This window comes from Telopea speciosissima, chromosome 2, assembly GCF_018873765.1.
Source record: "Telopea speciosissima isolate NSW1024214 ecotype Mountain lineage chromosome 2, Tspe_v1, whole genome shotgun sequence".
In the NCBI taxonomy this organism is placed as follows: domain Eukaryota; kingdom Viridiplantae; phylum Streptophyta; class Magnoliopsida; order Proteales; family Proteaceae; genus Telopea; species Telopea speciosissima.
This window is the reverse complement of record NC_057917.1, coordinates 10,258,813-10,280,400: the sequence shown is the minus strand read 5'-3', so window position 1 is coordinate 10,280,400 and position 21,588 is coordinate 10,258,813. Positions and strand designations below refer to the sequence as shown.

At 39.0% G+C, this 21,588-nt stretch overlaps 2 protein-coding genes and 1 long non-coding RNA gene across 5 annotated transcripts in view; 2 read left to right on the top strand and 1 right to left on the bottom strand.

Moving 5' to 3' along the window:
* LOC122651324 (alpha-taxilin) overlaps positions 1 to 12,497 on the top strand; it is a 48,343-nt gene extending 35,846 nt beyond the window's left edge. For all 3 annotated transcript variants that reach the window (XM_043844676.1, XM_043844674.1, XM_043844675.1), the window contains 7 exons: positions 5,368 to 5,445; positions 5,523 to 5,587; positions 6,217 to 6,283; positions 6,387 to 6,569; positions 10,276 to 10,332; positions 10,457 to 10,552; positions 12,280 to 12,497. In XM_043844676.1, the coding sequence (XP_043700611.1) occupies positions 5,368 to 5,445; positions 5,523 to 5,587; positions 6,217 to 6,283; positions 6,387 to 6,569; positions 10,276 to 10,332; positions 10,457 to 10,552; positions 12,280 to 12,447 (714 nt within the window). In that variant the 3' untranslated portion in view covers positions 12,448 to 12,497. The remainder of the gene's footprint in view (positions 1 to 5,367; positions 5,446 to 5,522; positions 5,588 to 6,216; positions 6,284 to 6,386; positions 6,570 to 10,275; positions 10,333 to 10,456; positions 10,553 to 12,279) is intronic.
* Positions 3,722 to 4,202, top strand: LOC122651326. The gene is made up of 2 exons (XR_006331436.1): positions 3,722 to 3,884; positions 4,134 to 4,202. It is a non-coding gene; the product is annotated as an uncharacterized LOC122651326 (long non-coding RNA).
* A 4,037-nt stretch (positions 12,498 to 16,534) lies between the features above and the next one.
* On the bottom strand, positions 16,535 to 20,233 carry LOC122651325 (general transcription factor IIH subunit 2-like). Its single transcript, XM_043844677.1, has 4 exons — positions 19,766 to 20,233; positions 18,356 to 18,817; positions 17,891 to 18,266; positions 16,535 to 17,032 (listed from the first exon to the last, which is right to left on the bottom strand). The coding sequence occupies exons 1-4, from the start codon at positions 20,099 to 20,101 to the stop codon at positions 16,884 to 16,886; spliced, it is 1,323 nt and encodes a 440-aa protein (XP_043700612.1). The 5' UTR covers positions 20,102 to 20,233; the 3' UTR covers positions 16,535 to 16,883.
* Between the last annotated feature and the right edge of the window lie 1,355 nt (positions 20,234 to 21,588).

Below are 21,588 nucleotides of genomic sequence, written 5' to 3'. Positions count from 1 at the left end.
AAACTGAAAATAGAAACTAAACTTTGGCAGCGTTAGGATGGGATCTTTTTCCACTTGATGGGCTCACAAAATCTTCTAAAAAAATCGACATACAAGGAAAACATGGGCTGTGACACTGTTCACATGAACAGTACCGTGCACAATGTTTTTGGTCTCGTATTTTCTTCATGCTTCACTCTAGGCTGGGGCTGCCTTAGGTGATGCTCCATTGAACCAACAAAAACTTGCCACATCAGCAGACCGGGCTGCCTCTCACAACAGTTGCATCCCACAACCTTGTTGGGCTGGTTTTGGGGCTTGTTCCTGCTGGTACATATGGACTTGTGATCTACATCACCCCGGTTATCCCTGATGGTCTCCTTGACAAGTCCATCCCCCTCCCTATTTGACTCCCTTCATTCTGTCCCTCAGAGGAGGAAATCGTCTTGGCTGTCCTCTCTCACAAAGCTAATAGATCCTCCAGCGCGGATGGCTTTAGTATGGGCTTCTTCTCTTCTTGTTGGGACATCATCAAGTAGGACCTTGTCAAGGCTATCCGAAGTTTCTTCTTCAATCCCAGCTGGGTTAAATGTACCATTACTTCTTGTCCCTCATTCCTAAGAAAGAAGGTGCCTCCACTTTATCTGACTTTCATTCCATCTCTCTTTGTAACCTTCTATATAAATTCATTCCCAAAACCCTAAACCCTTGCAAACCGTCTCAAGTTGGTGGTTGATTCCTTTGTCAAAGACAATCAATTGGCTCTTAAGTCTCACCCCTCAGATGCTCTCATGAAGATTGACACCCACAAAGCATTTGATTCTTTGTCTTGGAACTTCATTGTCAAAGTTTTGCATAAAATATCAGTTCCTCCTACCTTTGTTAATTGGATCTACCATTGTATTTCCTCTCCTTGTTTCTCTGTGCTCATCAATGGTAGCTCTGATGGTTTCTTTGCCTTCTTTGTTGGGATTCATTGGGGTTGTCTCCTCCCCTCCCCTCTCCCCATATATCTTCACTTTGCCCTTGAAGTTCTTTCTAGAAGCCTCCAATCTTGCCTGGACCAGCGCCTCATCTCTCCCATGCCCAAATACATGGCCCTCAAGGTCTCCCATCTAGCCTGTGCTGACAACCTCATGATCTTCTCTAAAGTTGATATACCTTCAGTTGACTCCATTTTGTCCTATGTGCACCATTTTGAAAGTATGTCAGGCCTCCGTATAAACCGTTCCAAATCTCTCGTTCCTAGCTGGAGTTCGTGAGGATGTCAAGTCTTGTCTGCATCAAAAGTCTGGGTTCTCTTTGGGTAGTCTTCCAATTAAGTATTTGGTCTTACCTTTGATACCCCTCTAGGTTGAGTACTCACCATTGCTCCCCAATTATGGATCTCTTGTGTAAGAGGCTCCAGCTTTGGAAGGGCAAGCTGCTTTCCTATGTCGGCTGCCTTGAGTTGATCAGTTATGTGCTTTAGCCCTCTTACATTTGCTGGTCCGGAATTTTTGTCCCCCGCAGTCCATCATTTCAAAGTTGAAGTCCCTTATGTGTGCCTTTCTTTGGAAGAGATGTGAATCTTCCAGATTCCTTTACCCGATCAATTGGTTCTCTGCTTGCCTCTTACTGCTGAAGGGGGGCCTTGATTTGAGAAGGATCAAAGATGTCAATCCTGCTGGTATTCTAAAGCTTGTTTGGGAGCTTACAGCTAGGAGGAAGAGCATTTGGGTTGATTGGATCTATTCCCGCCTCCTCTACAATGATTCTATTTGGACTCTCTCCTCACTCTGATGCATTCTGGGTCTGGGGAAAGATTTTGCTTCTCAGACCTCTTGTGTTAGGGGCTATTATTTCTCAGATTGATGAAGGTTCCTCCACCAGATTCTGGTTGTACTATTGGCACCCACTCAGGGTCCTTCTTCACTCGGTTGGAGACAGAGCTATTTACAGACATGGTTTTAACAGGTTGGATTGGCTCTCGGACATCATTCAGTTTGATGAGTAGCCCCCTTCTCCCCCATCCATCTTGTCTTCCACTTGGGATGGTCTTCCAAGTATCTGTAGAAGGCCCTCTGGCAGTGGTGATATGGTTTCGTGGTCAGCTTCTTCTTTGGCCCTGTTTAGTGCCAAGTCAGCCTGGGATCTTATCAGGGCTTGAGGTTCCACACTTCCACTAAAGTTTGGAGCAGTGTGGTTTGGTTGAAGAGGCACATCCTCTGTCACAGCTTTACTGTTTGGAGAGCTTTCTCCTGCTGTCTCCCAACGCAATCCTTTCTTATTGAGCATCAGATTTCTGTCCCTCCTAGCTGCTGCCTGTGTTGGAATGCTTCTAAAGATGTGGATCATCTATTCTTCAAGTGCCCATTCTCTTCCTCTATTTGGAGAGGCATTCTTTCCAAGTGTTGGCTTAGTTAAAGAAGAATCCTGTCTTTTGACAGAGAATGGATTTGAGATAGGTCTTTTGCAGGGAAATCTTGTTGTGATGCGGTAAACTGGCTGGAGTGCAACCTTGTAGATGGACCTCCAACTCTAGATTTTTTCAGCATATTTGGGACTCCATCCTCTTTGATGTTAAAGCAAAGATAGATGCTGCACTCTCCCGGTGTGCCGACACCCCTATAAATAGGCTTATTGTTGACTTCTGGGGTCTTTCCCCTTCTATTGTTGAGGCCAATGCCTTTCCTCCTTTGTAAAGGCAAGGCCTTGTAAGTTGTAATCTCTTTGTTTTTTTCTCTTCTTTTGGGAATGTATTGTTTATTCTCACTAAAATAGACAGAAAGTTAGGGATGCATGTCAAACAGCCACATAGAAAATGTAGGTAATTTAATGAACAAGAAGCATTATGCTTCAGGAATCGATTTATCAATTCTCAAAAGCTGATGAAAGTCTAATTGGGGGAAACTATCATATTTTGGGGATGGTTTGTAAGCAAATTTTTTATACTTGTAGTATGCAAGTGTGTACAAGGCTTTTACATTGTACTGTTCTCAAGTATATGAGAAGGTAGTATTGGGTCTGTTGGCTGAGGCCTAAAAGGTAACTTTGCATGGTCTTGGTACTGATAGATGAATTAAAAGATGGATGTTAGAGGGGAAAGAAGGAATACCTTTTCATTTTCTCGTCCTCACTTGTTTAATTTTATACACTCAGTAGAGAAGCAAATTCTATTAAAATTAATTAAATGAAGGGAAATGTACAAATTTAAGGAGTAAGGAATAGTGAAGTCCCAACTATGGAGGGCTGGAGAATCAATCTAAAGTGTTGATATGTGTGCACAACCTAAGCAGTCTGCTGTCTCATTTGCAGAACTCGGGACATGGGTCATCAAATTTCTCTTTACTGGTCGACTTCCTATTGCTTAATGGTTGAGGTTAGTCTAAAATTATCCTTTTCCAAAATCCAAAATTTTCTTAGTTACTCTTCCAACATCTGAGCTATTGTGTGGCTCTTGTTGGAGTTCCTTGTTTTCAATCCACAAATAAGGACTGATACATTGCTTTTGTTGGACTAGCTTTGCCAAGTGCCCCCAAAGCATATATTCCTTCCCCATTGAAGGGCCCAGATTTCCATTTCAAGTATCTGGCAAGCTTTAGCTTAGAAAGCTTTCTAAGGTAACCTTGTTATCTTTAGAAATGGAGAAATGGGAGAGAAACCTCCCATTCCTTTGGTGACTCCATTCTGGGGGCCAGGCTGCAAATTTCGGTCGAAACATAAATTTACCATCAAAAGTTGCGAAATGGGCTCGAAATTCAGTCCATTTCACATGTCAACTCGAAATGGCCATTTCAGTGGCTAAAGGATGGAATTTTGCTCTAAAACATCTTGTAGTGCCTATTTAAGCATGTTTACGCTTGTTTGAATCATCAGATTTGAAGAAAAAAACACCAAAGTGGTAGTTTGACTTCAGACCCTAGGTTTTTTGGTTTTTTTTTTTTCTGATAGTTAAGCCCCAAGAAGAGTTGATCTCATGACTTCTTTGGACCCTAGGTTTCTAGTGTACGTTGTAGCATGTTTACACTTGTTTTATCATTAGATTTAAAGAAAAAAACACAAGTGGTAGTTTTACTTCAGACCCGAGGGGTTTTTTTTTATTTTTGATAGTTAGGCCCCAAGAAGAGTTGATCTCATGACTTCTTTGGACCCTAGGTTTCTAGTGTACGTAGCCCTATTGTATCATTTTCCTTATGTAGCCTATTCTACAAATAATTTAGTTCTATAACATTCAACATTCAACAAAAAAAATTGAAACATGCTATAGGAATGGAGAACCATAAAATTGGAAAGCATTACTCAATTTTGACCATTTCGAGTGAAAATTTAACCATCTCGGTCATTTCGTTTAAATTTCGACTGAAACCCCTTCTAAACCTGCCAAGTTAATGGTGGTTTCGTTTCAATCAGGGTCGAAACCGAGATAAACCGTCGAGGTGTGCCAGGGACTTCCTAATATCATTATATTCTTATGGAAATTGCATAAGCCAATGGAAAGACTTCGAGAAGAACATATCCTTATCTTCCTTGTTATTGTTATTATCATTATTATTATTAGGTAAAGGATCATCATTGTTATTATTATTATTATTATTATTAGGGAAAAAATTACAGCAGATGGCGGAATGACCGCCATGCCCCCCATGTATGGTGGAAATTCCATCCCCTGTTGTTCCACTGCGCGCACTCTCATTGGCTGGCGCGTGCGGCGTGGCCCCTGCGTCCCACACAGAGAATGGCTTCCCATATTATTATTATTATTATTAATTTATTATTGTTTGGTAAAAGGAACACAGTATTTAATTCGATGACCCAAGCTGTATTGTCTTCCATCAAAGGACAGACCATGAAAATCCATATTATTCAAGATTCTTGAAAAACTCTTGATATTGTCAAATACCTATGGTTTGATTCCAACATAAATTGGCAGTGAATGAGAGACAGCATTGGGCTTTTCGGGCTTTAATCAATTTTCACACAGGAACAGTGACTCAAATGGTCTCTTTCCTACCAATACCAGATATACTCCCAATGTCTCCCATTACCCAGAATGGTGTTGCATTCAATAAGAAAGAATGGTGGAGTTAACACTCTACTAAGTCTTCACAAATTTACTGTTAACATCCCATTCAAAAGGTTGAGACCATAAAAGCTATGATATTGATGGCAATAGTGAACAAGATGGTGTCTTAGCATGGTTGTAAGATTCTAACAGTAAACTACTTGGCTATATTTAGAATGCGTGGTCCTTCAACTCTATTTGATAAACTTTCAAATAATTATAAAGTATGTTTTCTGTTTCTGTTTTTTTTTCTTCCTGTAAGTATGATCTATTCTGGTTTCTATTTTGAACCTCAATTGTTTGTGTGGAGGTATTGATGGCTTTTTCTTGCTCTTGTTTTTCAGGATGAGTGCAAAAGAGTCTCAACGGAAGGGCAAAGCATCAGGCAAGATCTTTCTACAAAGTTCCATGATGCAATTAAGGTTTGTATTCAATGAGTGTTTTCTCTTTCTTATATCAAAAATATTATTTAATTAGTTCTTCTTTCATTCTGTTTTAGGATGTAAGCAATAAGCTTGAAGAGCAGAAGGATGAATGCCTCTCTCAACTCAAGGAGAATGAGATGTAAGAAATTGGAAAATCTTGGGGTACTTCATTATTTTCTATGCTATGTGGATGACATTAAATCCTGCGTGATGAAAATACTTTCCATGTATACAAACTTTTAGCTGCATCGTCCTTAACCATGCTTGCTTTCAAAATTCTAAATCCTACTGCATTTCGCAGCAATGTGTGAAAATACTTGTTGCGCTTCTTGTCCAAGGTAGTTTTAGTTTTAAAATGGATGCTGGTGGATTTTGAAGGCAAGGAGCTAAGCTCTGAAGTATGGGCTCAAAAGTACATGTTTGAACTGGGAAAGTGTTTGCCGGTAGCCAGCTCACTGCTTGAGTTGCAACATGCTCATTGGATCCATTCTGGTCTTGATTTCCATCATTACTCATGTTCTCTGTTACTTGAAAGTAATTCATCTGTTGCACGAGCCTGATTATGCATCTACTGAGTTGTCAGGACTTTTTCTATTCTAAAATCTTGTTAGTTTTTCTTTTCGGTAATTAATCTCTATTTTGTTCATTCCTTTGTTTTTTAATATTCTGGGTATCAAGTGACCAAAATATTTTCTTCTTTTAATTGTGAACTTATTATTTACGGTATCTTTGAGTACATTGAGTAGCATGCATACCATTCACTTCCAGGCTAAGAAACAAGTTGAAGCTTCTTGCGGATCAATATGCCATCACTGAACAACAATTTACTCATAAGGTATGCATTGATGGTACCACAATGCACGTACTTTGTTCTTCTGGAGGCTTTCAAACTTGACCTCTTAATATTGACTTTTTGTGATTCTAACTTGAATGTGTAGTTGAAGCAGAAAACCCTGGAACTTCAGATTGCTGATCTTAAAATTCACCAACATGAGGAGAAGTTGACCCAGGAACAATCTCAGATGAAATTGTATGCTGAACAGGTGTCACAACTACTCGCAACTGAAAAGAATCTGCGGTTACAGTTAGCAGCTGATGGGGAAAAGTTTCAGCAATTCCAGGTATTCTCTGTACATTTTCTTATATCTTCTTTTCAAACTTCTTTGGATTACTATTATATTGTATCTGTCATCTTTAGAATTTAAATTTTGCAATTCGTGAAACTTCTTTAAGATGACAACAAAACCTAATGGATCAGTTCTATTTTGGCCTAGAACTCAGAGCCCAAGGAAGATTGGCCAGGTATGCAGTGGCAATCTGTCTTCTTTATGTCTCTGGTTGCCTTGTGAGAGAGGTTTCCTCTAACCAATCTATAAAAACGTTCTCTGTTTATATTAAGAAGCTGAAATTTGTTCGAGATTGTAGAATGCATGCTTTAGTAGGCATCCTCTGATGGCACTAGATAAGCTTCTACGTAAGCCCTTGAAATGTGTGGTTGACTAGTCCTTGTCAGTCAGCCTACCTCAGTCTCCACCACCTGACCACCATGTCTTAAATGTCCTTACTTGTCCATAAACTTGAGAGGATAAGCATATGCAAGCCCAATAGTTATCTAGAGACTTTGTAATGTAGAAGGAGTTCAACTAAGAACCACTCTACAGTGGGATCGATAATAGTTGCAGCAGAACACCAAATTAGAAACTAAATCAGAATTAGTAACTTAGTAAATAAGGACCAAGCCAGCAGCAGGAATGGCTCCAAAGTAGGATCGAGTAAAGGCCTAGGCAAGGGTGGTTTGTGCTCCAAATATCAGCCAATTCTAATAGGCTAATAGCTGGTTGTGAAGTTATTCAAGTCTGAAGTTTGCAGCCGATTCTGGGCAGAACTGAGATCGCAGGTGCAGCAGTCCTTCACTGGATTGTGTAAAGAGCAGCAGCAGTACTTGGTGATGATTATGGATTGATTCAAGTCTTCAAAGAGTTCTCCAGCGGCAGTTTATTGCAGTCACAAGATGGCAGCAACAGTAGGGGTCGATTGGAAGAACAAAAAAAAAAAGAAAATAGAAAGAGGGATAGGGATAGAAAGGGGGGGGGGAGGCTATCTCAGCCTTGGGTCTCTCACCCACAGCTATCTCAGCTGTTGAAAGGCAAAGTCTTTCTCAGAACTGAGGCAAGCATTGCTTGTAAGTTTCATTAATCAATTGGTTACTCTTTCGTACAATGGGTGCCAATTTTATAGCTTAGGCAACCTTACAAAATAGAAAGTAAGAAAATAGAAACTTCCTAAAATAAAATAGAAAGTAGGAAAATAGAAACTACCAAGGCTTTATAGGATCCAGCCTTCTAAACAAACAAGGAAAAAAAAATAGAGACTAACTAAAATTAGAAGCTACCTAAATGAAATAAAATAAACTCTCTAAAACTGAAAATAGAAACTAAACTTTGGCAGCATTAGGATAGGATCTTTCTCCACTTGATGGGGCCCACAAGATCTTCTAAAAAGCATCCCCACACAAGGCAAATATGGGCTGTGACACTGTTCACGTGAACAGTGTTTTGGTCCTTTTTTCTTCATATTTCGATCTACATCACGTTGTTCTATGCTGACCAAGAAAAGATGCTTAGAGGACTTTGATAGCCTGGAGAGTTATGGAGCTAGCTGAAGGGAGCCTGGTGAGGGTACAGAGGGCTGGAGCAAGGTGCAAGTGTTTGCATAAGCCTGGTCCTGAGTGCAAAAGAATCTGAGCACACATAGGGTGATGGCGTTAGGCATAGGTTTAATTAAGGATAATAATGTAATTTTATTTTCTTTTATCTTTATCTTGTTAGAGAGTCATAGAGTTAGAATTAGAGTCCAATTATGTTTCAGTTTCAAGATAGGAATAGGACTGGGGTGTTTTTTTTTTTTTTTTTGAGTCTTTAAATACTCTTCATGTAAGCATTGTAAGATTCATAATGAATTGAAAGAAATTGGATTTCACTACCTGTGTGGTGTATTGCATGGGCTTGCTGGCCAACTGTGCGTTCCTCTAACATCTCTCCCCTTTTCCTTCCCAGGTATTTCTTTCTTCTCCTTCTTCGTCTTTTCCATTCTCCTTCTATTTCTTCTATTACTTTTCCTTGTTCTAGTTCCAGGCGGAACCCTGTTTTACCTGCCCAACAGTTATTGAGATCTACACACTATATGTGCTTCATTACTCATTGATTTGTTCTCAAAGTTAGTAATTAATTCTGTCCTTCGTCTCTCTGAACTTCTGTTTATATTAATCAGTCTGCTTTACTATATTGTTGCGTCCACCAGACCTTCCCTGTTTCTGGTTTTTCCGTCTGCAACTCTTCTTATTATTGCTATTAAAGCCATATTTTAAGTTATTTACAAAGAAGCCCCTTATTTCATTAAATTATATTCGTTACTTTCCTTATTTTTTGACATTCCAGTTTCTTCCTCTTTGAACTCAATTACTATTCTGTCACTGTTTGTTTACTCTTCCTTACAGTACTTTGGACATCAGATTATTTACAGTTTTGCCACTAACTTGCTTGTTTGAGTTGAAATAAGTTCATGTGGGCCCACAAGCTACTCAATAAGGTTATTCCAACCTGGGTTTGCACCATAGGGCTTGATCCATCCCAAACTACCTCGACTTTCTTTACTCTCAGTCCCTCCTGGAAAAATTGGGACTGATCCCTTTGTAATGGTTTCCATTTCTATGTTAATATCTTCTGTAAAAATCCCTGTCACTCAAAATCCATCTAGGGTGGATGGAGTTCTCAGATCTAGTGATGGTGCTGTCTTGAGAGCACATTCTGATCCTGTTGGGAAAGGAAATCCTATAAGGGCTAAAAGCTTCTATCATTGCAGACGGGTTTGGAGTATGCTTTGAGAGAGGACTTCACCAATCTTGTGGTCAAAGGAGATTAAGATACTGTTATATCTTGGATGAAGCCACAGTCACAAGCTCCATGGGGTTTCACTCATATTATTAGGTATGTCAGATTCTGGGCCTCCAGATTGAACCAATTATTCAATTGGAGGCCTAGATCTGCTAATAATGGAGCCACATCAGTTGGCCAAAGTAAGCATTCATAGATTGTCCAATGTCCAGGGGTTTGGGGGCTTTCTATTCCTGTATCAGATCATGGGTTTCTTCTTTTGATTCTTTTGATCTAGTGTTGATGGGCCTTCTCTTTGTTTGTACTATATTCTTTTTTGGGCCTTCTTGTCTTATAAATAATTTTTACTCTATCAATAAAATATTTTGTACTGTTATCTATCGAAAAAAAAGGCGCTTGCCTTAGCACCATGACAACTTCGCATGAAAGGCTCAGCTGGTAATAGTTCTATTTGTTTATTAACCATCCAGACTTCATAAAACATATTTTGATCTCAATGTAAGACATTTTACATTTAGAAGTCAGAGTTCCTACATTCTAAGTAAACGAGTCAAGCTAATAGACTTAATTAAGTGGGGCATACACTTCTCATCATATGAGCTTGACCAGCATGTGAGGTGAGAAATGAGATAGCTAAAGCTACGAAGACAGGTGAAATTGGAGCAAAAGGAAATCCTTGTTACATTACATTCTAATTAGAGCTTGCAACTTTGTCATCTTCCCTCTCCTATCCGAAGGGAAGTACACTTGCAGGTCCTCTGTGTGGTCTTTTGTGTCAATTTCCTGCTTTTAGACTCCAGTGAATTTTGTGCCTTGTTGACGCAATCTCCTTTGTTCGTGAATGTGTCATTGTTAAATGTGTCTATGGAATTATGTCATGTATATGTCTATGTCATCTATGGATAAAAACTCAAATCAGACTACATCAATGCAGGACGCGTTGTCAAAGAGCAATGAAGTCTTTGAAACATTTAAGCAGGAGATTGAGAAGGTGCATGATTTTTCCACATTCCACAAGGATTATGTACATATTTCTTTTGCATCTTAATTGTCTGCAACTTTATGAACTAACTTTAGTTTTTTAACTTTTTACTTGATATATATTTATCATTCAGATGGCAAAATCAATAAAGGAGCTTAAGAAGGAAAATGTTTTCTTGAAGAGCAAATGTGAGAAGTCTGATTTTACGCTAATAGAACTCGTTGAGGAGGTAAACTTTAAATCCACTTTTGCTTCTTCCTAAATCTTCCACTAGTCAAGGATATTTTATGCATATTTATTCTGTTCAAAATGTGATTCCTTTCAAATTACTATTTTCTTTTCCTAACCAATGAAGTTTGAAGTATTCCCCTTTCCCCAACTAAAATAACTACTGTTCCTGAGGCATGTATGTATATCATGAGAGATTCTGTTCCAAATGCTCCATTAACAATGAACTTAAAATGGAAAATGCCACTGATGTTGCTATCTTAGATAGGGAATAAATAATAGTCTTCTCCTCAATGAAAGAATTTTCTATTTTCTATGAGCTGGTCTACTTCCATCATTTGGACATTCCTTTTGTTCCAATCAGAAGCCTAAGAAATGTAACAGATGTTTTTGCCTTGTGCCTGATCTGCTGCTTCATTCTTGAGCAATTTCCTCCACCATCCAACACCGGTAAGGATGCTTTCTTTAGGTTCACCTGAAGCACTTCCGTTGGGGGGGGGGGGGGGAATCTGATATTGTAAATGAGGAAGTGTACTCATCATCTTTGATTTTAAACCTTGTATCTTATCACTTCATGACTTTGTTCTCCTATCATGAGGATCTAAAGGATTCTACGACATTAATGGAATCTAGGAAGAGAGGTATCTACTTTTTTTTTTTTGGGTATTTGAGAGGTATCTACTTTGACTTGTTCCTCTTGAACTAGAAAAGTTTTCTTTAGAAGATCTGTTTATCAAGATTAAGTGGCCAACGATAAACACCTCCATCCAGTTCGTAATTTGACTCCATAATCTTTCTATTGTGTCCCATTCTACATGGTCTTTGGTGGCCTTTGTAATTAAATTTTGCAGGCAAATCCGGATACTCCATTCTACGAAATCAATCTGATACATATGTTTGCTGTTAATACACCATTCTGGTCTTTATTCCCTGAATATTCTCAAACTGCTGCCATACCTGTTGAACCTAGGGGTGTCACAAACTTGTCCCAACCCACCATTAGGTGCCCAATGGGTCATGTGACTCACCGAAACCCGGCCAGCGTTTTTTGATTGGTGGGACCCACACGACCTGCTCCTACTCATTAAATAAGCTGGGATGGGTTTGGGTGAGTTGCATGACCCAGGTCTCCTCCTCCCCCACCCCCCAACCCGCTCTTCCCCTTCCTCTCCCTGCTTCCCTTCCCCATCTCCCTATGCCCTCCCCCTCCCCCCACCTCAATCTACCGCTTACTTTTTCTTCCCCTTCTCCACTTTGATCTCTCTCTCCAATCCATAGAGCCATTGATTTTTTATGGGAACTTGTTTCTTGTGTATCGTAGAATTAGTGTTTGCTTTAAATTCCTCTCCTGTACAGAGGAGTAAAGGAATGGATATAATAGTATGACGTGAACCAAAAATAAATATGTATTATAAATTCATAAATAAATAACATGATCCTTCTGCAAATGATGGTGCCACCCTGTTGTAGCTTTTTCCATGTGTGACATGATGCTCAAGAGACTTACCTTTGAATCCCCCCTTCTTATTTTCATCCCCCCCAAAAAAAAAAGAAAATGGTGCTTCCTCTTCTGCACCTCCTGTTTCTAGGCAATTGAGCTTATTTATAGTTAGTACAGCAAATCCTCCAAGTTTTCAATTTCATTCACGATTTCTCCACGTTATATATGTTGCCATCCATTTCTCTGGTCGTCATGATAGTGAAACTGCTTCTTGATCATCGTTGCAGCGTGAGCATCAGAAGAAACAGTTGGAGAAAATGAAGAATCAGAAGGAGAAGCTTGAATCTTTGTGTCGGTCACTACAGGCCGAAAGAAAGCAGGTGTCACTTGGAAGTAACAATACTAACGATGTTCCTGTTGAAGTCAAAATGGTTTCCCCCACAGCAGAATCCTGAAACAATTTATTGTAATTTACATTGCTGAATTGTCTAGGGAATTTCAGCATTTCTGCCTTGAAAGATTTCATAATAGTGAAATTATCTTAGTTCATTATTTATTTCTTGGTTTTCTTTTTTGGTTACTTTGTTTATCATTATTGCTCTGTTTGGTTGCAAGGGAAATGAAATATGGCAGGACTAAAATGAAAATTTCCGTAATCATTGCCCAACATTATTGTGTTATTAGCTATATACTTTCCAAATTTGGTAATTAAATTTTATTAATATTTTGCAATCAAATTCATTGGAGTTGAAAAGGAAGATAAAGATTTTATTTAAAAATTTTAATTAAAAGTTCTCATTTTTCTTTTTGAACTAATTTTGCTTCTTTTATCTTCCCTCTTTTTTTGGTAGAAACTTCTTTTATCTTCCCTTTATTTGCAATGGATGGTGGCTAGTGAGCCTTCAATAGAAGGCAAAATGTGCTTTACATGGTCTAATGTTAGCAAGCCTGTCTTCAGAATCCACCTAGTTTGCCATGTGGTAGGATAATGTGGCCATTCTGAGTATGTTTTTTGGACTTTATTTAGCCACTTGGCAAATTTGATTTTGATTTGACGCTTGACATGTGGGCAGCAGACATTGAGGTTAACCTTTGGTGCCATATGCTTAAAAAAGCAAGGATTTTATCCATAAACTAAACACTTGTCATGACAGAGACACGCTCCCCCATCGTGAGTAGCCTTTAACCTAGACCAGTTGGCAGATTTATTAAGTATGATTTGATAGAGGTGTTGAGTTTCATGGAAAGGACCAATTGGAGAAGGAACCACCAAATCACAAATTTATTACTTTTGATCCTAATAAAGCACTGGAAGAGATCAAAGGTACAGGTTAATAAGTTGGAAATTTCATCATCTTTGTAAGCTGTTGGAAATTTCTCCCATCTGTTCTAGTAGGAAGGCTGTCAATCAACTTTAATAGGAGAATTTCTCTTTGGATTCATAAACTTCCAAAATTGGTGATGGTTCCAAAACTAGTATTTGGGAAGACCCTTGGATTCCTTCTGCTTCTTACACCACACTCAACCAAGTTATTGGCAGCAACCCAATGTACAATCATGTCAAAGAGGTAATTCACAATAGGTCTTGGAACTTACCCCTTCTCCAAACCCTTTTCCCTACCTCTATCTGCAACGATATTCTAAATCTACCATTATCTGATTGCATTTTCGATGACCATATTTTCTCTCCACTATAAAAATCTGGGAAGCTTACCACCAGGAAGATTGCAGCTTCTTTAAACCATCATTGTGTGCCGTTTAGGCCACTGGCTAACCCTTTCTGGAAGGAACTTTGGAAGTTGAAAATTCCACCCAAATTCCCTCTATTTTTATGGAGATTACTCCATGATGGGATCCCCACCAAATCTAAATTGTACTAGATAACTCAAAGAGGGGATTGGTGTCCTCTTTGTCCTTTTTGCAGGGCCCAATCTGAAACACCGTGGCACCTTTTCTTGTCTTGTGAGTTCACAAAGAGAGTCTGGGCAGCAACCCCGCTTGGCATTAGAATTGAATTTCTTCAAGGTGAATCTTTGCTGGACATGGTTACTAAGATATGGAAGGGTGGTGCTGCGTCTACATCTCATGCTCACTATATTCTGAGTTCTATTTGTATCACTGTTTATTTTATTTGGATCCTTCGAAATCAGGTGGTCTTTCAAAATCAGCAGGCCAGCCCTCACATTGTGTTAAACAATATTCATCGCTCGATCAATGACTTAAACCTCTGTCCATCGATTGAATTGGGGGAACCGGGGCATAACTCTTTTACACCTGATGAAAATAAGCCTTTATCATCAGAGAATTTTCCTTTATCATTTTATTTGGGCATGGATTCAACTGACACTGTTTTCCTTATTCGGATGGGAGTTACAGCCTCACAACCTCTCAAGGTGGGTGGGGCTATCTGCTTATTTATAACCAAAAATTGTTTGCATCATCTATGACTTATGGACATGTAGGCTCAACCCAAGAAGCAGAATTGCGAGGACTCAAAGAAGGGCTCCAGAAGGCATTTTCATTAGAATGTTAACAAGTGATTGTGTGGACTGATTCACGGGAGGTTCAGAATTGGCTTACCAGCTCGGCAGACAATCCCTGGCCTTATTACATCATTACTTGGTTATATGATATATCCCACCTCATTACATCCCTTGGGACTGTAAGGATTATTAAACAATCTAGGTCTTACATTGCACCGGCTGACAGACTTGCTCGTTTTGCTAGGATTAACTCTATTACTTCAGACTGTTTAAAGGATCTTGTAAATATTATGTTGAATTAGTAAAGGTATTTTCGTTAACCAAAAAAAAAGTTAAGGGAAAAGGTTCTTGAGCGCAGAGGGTACACTAGCTCTCTCTCTCTCTCTCTCTCAATGAATTCTCTGCCCCCTATTTACCAAACCGTTTTAACTGTTTTATCACTCTTCATTGGTATATACCCCTATGCCACTTGCTCAGAGAACCCTCTCCTGTAAGTGAAAGACTCAAATTGCAATCCAAGAAACCCAACACATAAGCATAGCTGAGCCCAAACATCAAAGACGCTAGGTCTGAGAACCCTCTCCTGTAAATTAAATACTTAAATTGCTATTAGTAAGGCAACCAAGAAATCCAACACATGAGAAGAGCTGAGCCCAAACATCAAAGCCTTTATGACACGGACTGAAGAAGTTTTTAGGTGGGAATGAGAAGAAATGGCGTAGTTCAGTTGGCACACAACCAAAGCAAATATCATATTCAGCTTCTCAAATGCAGTATTAATACCCCGGGAAATATCAGTGAAAAAGGAGGGGGGCGGGGGGGGGGGGATCTACTCTAGGAATAAGTGCAATGGATAAGGGCACTCAGCAAACCACCCCCACCCTCTTTTTGAGAATGGATCATCTGCACGTATCAACAGGTGAACATACATCTCAAAGTCAATCACATTTAATTTTGTTTCCATAAAAAACCCCTCTTCCCCTTGTAACTGGCAAAAATAGGTAAGGTGGTTGGCTCTCACATGTACGTTCACCTATTAGTCCGTGTAGAGGAACCAAACTCCCTTTTTCCCCCTGTCAGATAGTTAACAAGCTAATCGACAGGAGACGAGCAACCACATAGCAACTAATATGAACTGGAAGAACTCCACTATGAAACAAATTGTAGTTGCACTATAAAAAAAAGGATGTACCCAATGCACAAGGCTCCGGCCACTGCGGGGTCTGGGGAGGATTATATGTACACAGCCTTACCTTTGCTTTGCGGAAAAGCTGTTTCCTGACTCGAATCCACGACCACTTAATGACAATGGAACAACCTAACCGTTGAACCAAGCCCGCCCGCTTCAGTACTGTAGTTGCATTCTCAGTCCTGAAAGATGCTACAGAAGCAACTACTTCATTGTACTGAAACAAAATCTTCCCCAAGAGTGTAAGATTTCAATTAAAATATCTGATAAGCTACTTATAAGATCATTTACAAAAACATTTTGGTCAATCAACGCATTTATATCATCCAAGATTCACTTCAGTTGCATGAAATTAAATAAATCAGATCTGAAAGAAATAGCTAAGATGCCTAACAAAGAGAAAAGATAGAGCAAAGAATCCAGTCAGCAAACTAAGCAACATAGGAATAGGATTTTTCTCAGGAGCTACTTAATCAGCAAGGATTTAAAAGTTTAGAAATACAGTGCATGATATAGAGTACACCCCTCATATTTGGAAGAAAGGAGAAAGCACATCGAAAAGAAATGAGAGAAAGAGAGAGGTGCCATATCCTCTACAATATAAATGTTGATATACATTCATCCAAAAAAAAATGTTGATATAATAAAACAATAAGGTTATAGCAAGCTAGAAAATGTTTAGAAAGATTTTGTACTTCTTTAATAGTATATAGATGTATAGATGCAGATATAGATAAGAAATACTTCCATAAAGCTGCTCATTACCAAATTGTTTCCCTGAAATTGATGGATTATCGAATATCACATTTCTGTTCCATAGAAGAACTTCTGAAACCAAACCCACCACCAAAGCAGATGGCTCACACAAGAGGGGGGGGGGGAGAAGAAAAGGAATTTCCTAATTATTGAAACATAAAATGTAGTACAATAGTAAACCTCAAGATCCAAGAGAAAATGGACAAGATACTATATTTGAGTATTTGATTTATCTCATTGAACTATTCTCCAAAAATGGTGATTATAATGGGTACATCAATCTTCTCAGTGTATCCAAGTGAGCAAGGCTAGACATTGTAACTCAAAGGTGAAGCAGGGGAACCTCTAGCGCCGTAAATGTCCTCCCATGAGATTTTTTAATGTCGTCTGTGAATTACTTACACTTCTGAACAAATGTTAACTGCAGATAAAAATAGCTAATTCGGATGTCTGCAGCAGTCAGTCATTCTTCAGTTGAATTCATTGTCTTTGAACGTCGGAGGCTCTCACAACCCGGGCAATTATGCAAGCTCTCATGGATATAAATATCACAATCAAGGCAAAAGTGCCGGTTGCACTTTGGGCAAGCAACACGAAAGCTGGATTTATTTCCTGCATTTGAAGGCAGCAAAGAATTGAGGAGAAAGACAAGAAAAGTACATGACACTTCTTTCAGGTGGTGAACATGTTAAACTATATTTGATTTAGCTGGATCATTCTCAACTCAATGCATGACCCTTTTTCAATCTGTACTTCAAGGAATAAAGAGTAAAAGACACTAAGTTCTCTCAAGATTAAACTTTAACAAATTGGATGACAGGCTGGCTGAGCAAAATTGTCGTGTTTTTTCGGTTTCTGTGATACCAAATCACATCACATGGTATTGGGCAAGTTACTTGCCTGTATCACGGTAAGCTTTGAACAAGTGTGGCATTCTCTCACTCTAAAAGTATACCAAGTTGTACTAAATGAATCTCACTAAGAAATGGCACTTGCACAAGTCAGATGATGGATCATATCTAATTGTTGCCGGAGATAAGATCATGAACGTGCTAGAATAAAATGTATATATCTCTAGTTGTATCTAATGCTGGACCAGAAAGTCACAAAATCAGAGATAAAAAAGGGTAAAAGTGAAGACATAACCATATCTCAAATTCTGATAAGATGATGTCAACATGCCAAAACCATACCATATTCCTAATAAGGTACTGAGAAATTCAACATAATATTTGAGACATTACTTTTGGTAGATGGCCAGACAAAATAATGATAATTACAATAATGCTGTTAATCAGACGCTATTCAATAACAAATAAGAACATTGGGATTATAAATGTAGAAATTACAATATGATACTAACGTCAGTAGATTATGAAACTTTTAATGAAAAAGCAGGCACTTGTAATAAAAACTATAGCTCACTGAAAACAAAATCACTGTATTTGATCTAACTAGATAAGGACTTACCAGAATTGAGAAGAGACAGCTGGCAACCAAAACAAATTCTTGGTAACCGGTGCTGTGGATTGTTCAAAAGTGAGGAAGGAACCTCATCAAATGGTGTTATGGGAAATAGATGATGATATGACCTAGCCAAATGGGGAGATGAAACAAGCGTCAACCCACAAATCCGACATTCAGTAGGTAGCTCACAAACACGTGCTTTGCATCTTGGACATGTATAGCCGCCACCAACCTTGGCTTCTTTGTGGCAAGCGCATATAGAGACAAAACCCTCTGCTGCTCTTTGTGGGAAGCCCATCTTGATCAAACTAGCAACAGCAAATTCTGCTATTGCAGGAGGTGGAGGAGCATGCTCCAGCAACAAGTCTTTAAAATGTGACTGCATAGAAGAGAAAACGTAACAGTTTTATCAAATACACCAAAAAATGAGGTGATATAACCCTAACTAGGGGGGTCTCACACTCTCACCTCATCCAGTGCCACCGTATACGATCCTCCAGTTTCTTGACAAAGATGTTTACATATATAAATTTCTGCAGAAAGACCAACAACTGAACACCTTATTTTGGATTTCTTGCATTTCTGGATAGTCTCCATTACATCCCCTGGATCGCAGGTACTGAGAGCAGAATATAAGATTAAGACTTCGCGATGACCATAGGATGGGATTTGGTTCAGATAGCCGTGAACAAGATCTAGAGCATTCTGTAGAGAGGAATCACCTGAGCACTCCAGTTTACCCATCAATGCCTTTACATGGGATTCTGGACTGCCACCTAAATCTGTTAAGCACTGAGCAACCCCATCTTTTATAGTTACCAGGCCAATATGACTAAGTGGGTTCTGATCAAAGAACTCTCTAATGAAGGCTTCTACTTGTTTTGCAACTACAACCATCCGACTTGGTCGGAAGTCCATTTCCGCAGCTGCCTGCACATGGTTAAGAAGAGCCAACCCAAGATTAGCATAGGCTTAGACTAGAGGTTTTTTTTTTTTTTTGGGTTGGGGAGGGGGAGGGGAAGGACAGAAATAGAAAGAAAAAAAAAATCAGAAAAAAGCCAAAGCCTCTAATCAAACAGTCTTAAAGATGTAGACACATGAGCCACACAAACCACTTTTGCAGTGTTCTGAATCTACTTCATTCAGATGGACCAGGGTTCAACTTGTCAACCGATACCATCCACAGAAAAGGATTTTTCAGCTTAAGCACCTAAATGCACAAGAGCAACACGGCAAAAATGGGGACTGGAACGGCTACCATCTCCTCTACTGAATAATGGGGTAGGTTAACCAATCCCTCTATATGGGTTTATGCATACAACCTGAGCAGCTTTAGTTCAATTTTGATGTATTGGAAGGGCATAGAAATTATTACACAAGCCAATGCTTCCAGGACCTTCAGATTAGGATTTATTTTTCCTACAAACATATATTCCAGCAAAGATTAGTTCCCTATCATTCGATCTTCAAATCGAATCACTCTACGCCTGATAAAAAAATTTCTAGGAGATAAAATTGCATCTAACATAGTTCAATTTTCATAACTTTTGAACAAAGAAGCACCCAAAAAAACCAACTGTCTTCTCTTATTTGGGATTGGCAATCAGATTAGTTGTTCGTAGCCCAAGATGGGTTTCAACCCATGTCTATAATGTTGGATTCAACATCTTAGAAACTAGCATTTTCCTCGTAACGGACCTGGAATTACTTGATCAATCAAATTCGCTACGTTTCCAGAACTTCCAGCTCAGTATAGCTTCATCAGCACCCAATTCCAATCTAACTATCAGTTCATTAAAAAAAAAAAAAAAACCAAAATTGCAACGAGACAGATGGAATAATTGTAATCCGAACTAATGCGAAAGAAGAAAAGGGTACCCTGGAAAGATCGATGACAATGTAAAGGTAGCGAATGAGACCCTTCTGGATTCTGGAAGATGTGGTAGATGAGGATAGGGCGCGTAGGCGGCGGCGATACTGAGCATGATTAAGAATATTACTGTCGATGGGGCGAAGACAGCCGGACTCGTCCTCTTGAAGAGACTCCCAGGATCTCTCGTCCGCGTAAGCTCTCTCCCACGCCTCCATACCTCTCCCATTTCCGCCGTCGTCGTCTTCCTCTTCTTCTTCTTGGCCGTCTGCAGCCAATCGCTTCTCATCACCATTGTAGGAATTTCTGGGTTCAAATCTCCTGTCGATACCAATACCGCTCATGTTTTCTTCTTTTTGGGTTCTGGCGGCTCCTTATTTATAGTGGATTTAAGCTCTTCAGTGTTCTCTTCTCTGCTTGGACCCAGAGAGAGCTGAACAGAGGATGGAACTCACTGCCAAACCATATGTCTGTGACAGTGAAAATAGCTCTACCCCTCTCTACCCGGATCTACCTTCCTATTTATTATATTTTTTTTTAGCAAATTACATGTAACACCTGGTGTTTGAAATAATAACAAAACACCTCCCTAATTTCACCTTTTACGTGTACCCCTGGATTATTGGGAGACTTACAAATAAACCTCTTACCGTCAAGTTTAAATCATTAGTTGTAATTAAACTTTTGAAAAATTCTATATTACCTATCAATTTTTTTCATAGACCATTTGACCCTTATGAGACGTAAGGGTAGCCCAAACCCATCTCTCCCAAATAACGTTTCATTTTAATGCCTATGCGGCGAGGGTTCAAGAAATGGAAACGAAAATGGAATCGGAATTGAATCGGTAAGTGCATCTGAATCGATCAAAATGAGTTGGATTCGACATGAATCAACTGACAAGGGAAAACGTTATAAATTTGGCAGGAATTGGTCCGAATCGATTGGATCATGTGGCCTGGCCGATCCGATCCGATCCAAATCGACAGATTAATCAACCCGATTCATGATTAGAATCGTGGTTATAGTTAAACTGTAACAATGTCCTTGATTCTCTCACATAATTTTCACGTGTGTACAAATCTTCAATGCAGTCTTTCCTTATTTGTTTTAGATTCTTTCATAGTTATACGTATTAGTTGTCTTGTATTTAAGATACTTATGACCTTTCATCACGAAGAAGAGCTTCTTCATCTCTTTTGTATTTAAACATAGGGGGAAAAAACGCTACCTGGGTGCATGAGCTATGCTGTGCCCCCATAGAAAGGCAGAATTTCTTAACGGTGCGGTGGTCATTTTGTGCACCCCTGTGTCTGGATGCAGAGGCAGTGTATCACACGCACCCAGGTAATTTTATCCATAAACCTCATTTAAACAAAGCAATTTTAAATTAAAATATTACAAGTTGGATCAACCTTTAATTCAAAAGTTTTCAAATCCATGTTGCTATGTGTTTTAGCTGAAATCATTAAAATGGTTGAAACTAATAAAAGGAAATGAAATAATCGAAGCATAAAAAACGAAATGTTTCATTGAATCAATTGTTTATTTCTGGGTAAAGAAATGTAGAGTGGATAAAAAAAAAAAAACAGTGACAGTAAGAGAAGAAATTTGTATACTTGAAAACATGAAGAGAGAGAAATTTCTATAACTGAAAACATGAAGAGAGAGAGAGAGAGAGAGAGAGCATGATTTTAGGCGTTGATATCGTATCAGTTGATCCATATTCGTATCAGCCATGATCAATACCAATACAACACTTATGCATGTCGTTGGTATTAGTTAAAAAGGTGGTTCAACTTTGGATGAACGAAATCCAAAAAAATATATA

Excerpts from the sequence above, each read along its gene's own strand:
- LOC122651325 (XM_043844677.1), bottom strand. The coding sequence starts at position 20,101 with ATGAGCGGTATTGGTATCGACAGGAGATTTGAACCCAGAAATTCCTAC. Across the intron at positions 18,267-18,355 it reads ATACGGTGGCACTGGATGAG|TCACATTTTAAAGACTTGTT; the intron begins GTGAGAGTGTGA and ends TCTTCTATGCAG. Across the intron at positions 17,033-17,890 it reads GCTGTCTCTTCTCAATTCTG|GAAATAAATCCAGCTTTCGT; the intron begins GTAAGTCCTTAT and ends CTTCAAATGCAG.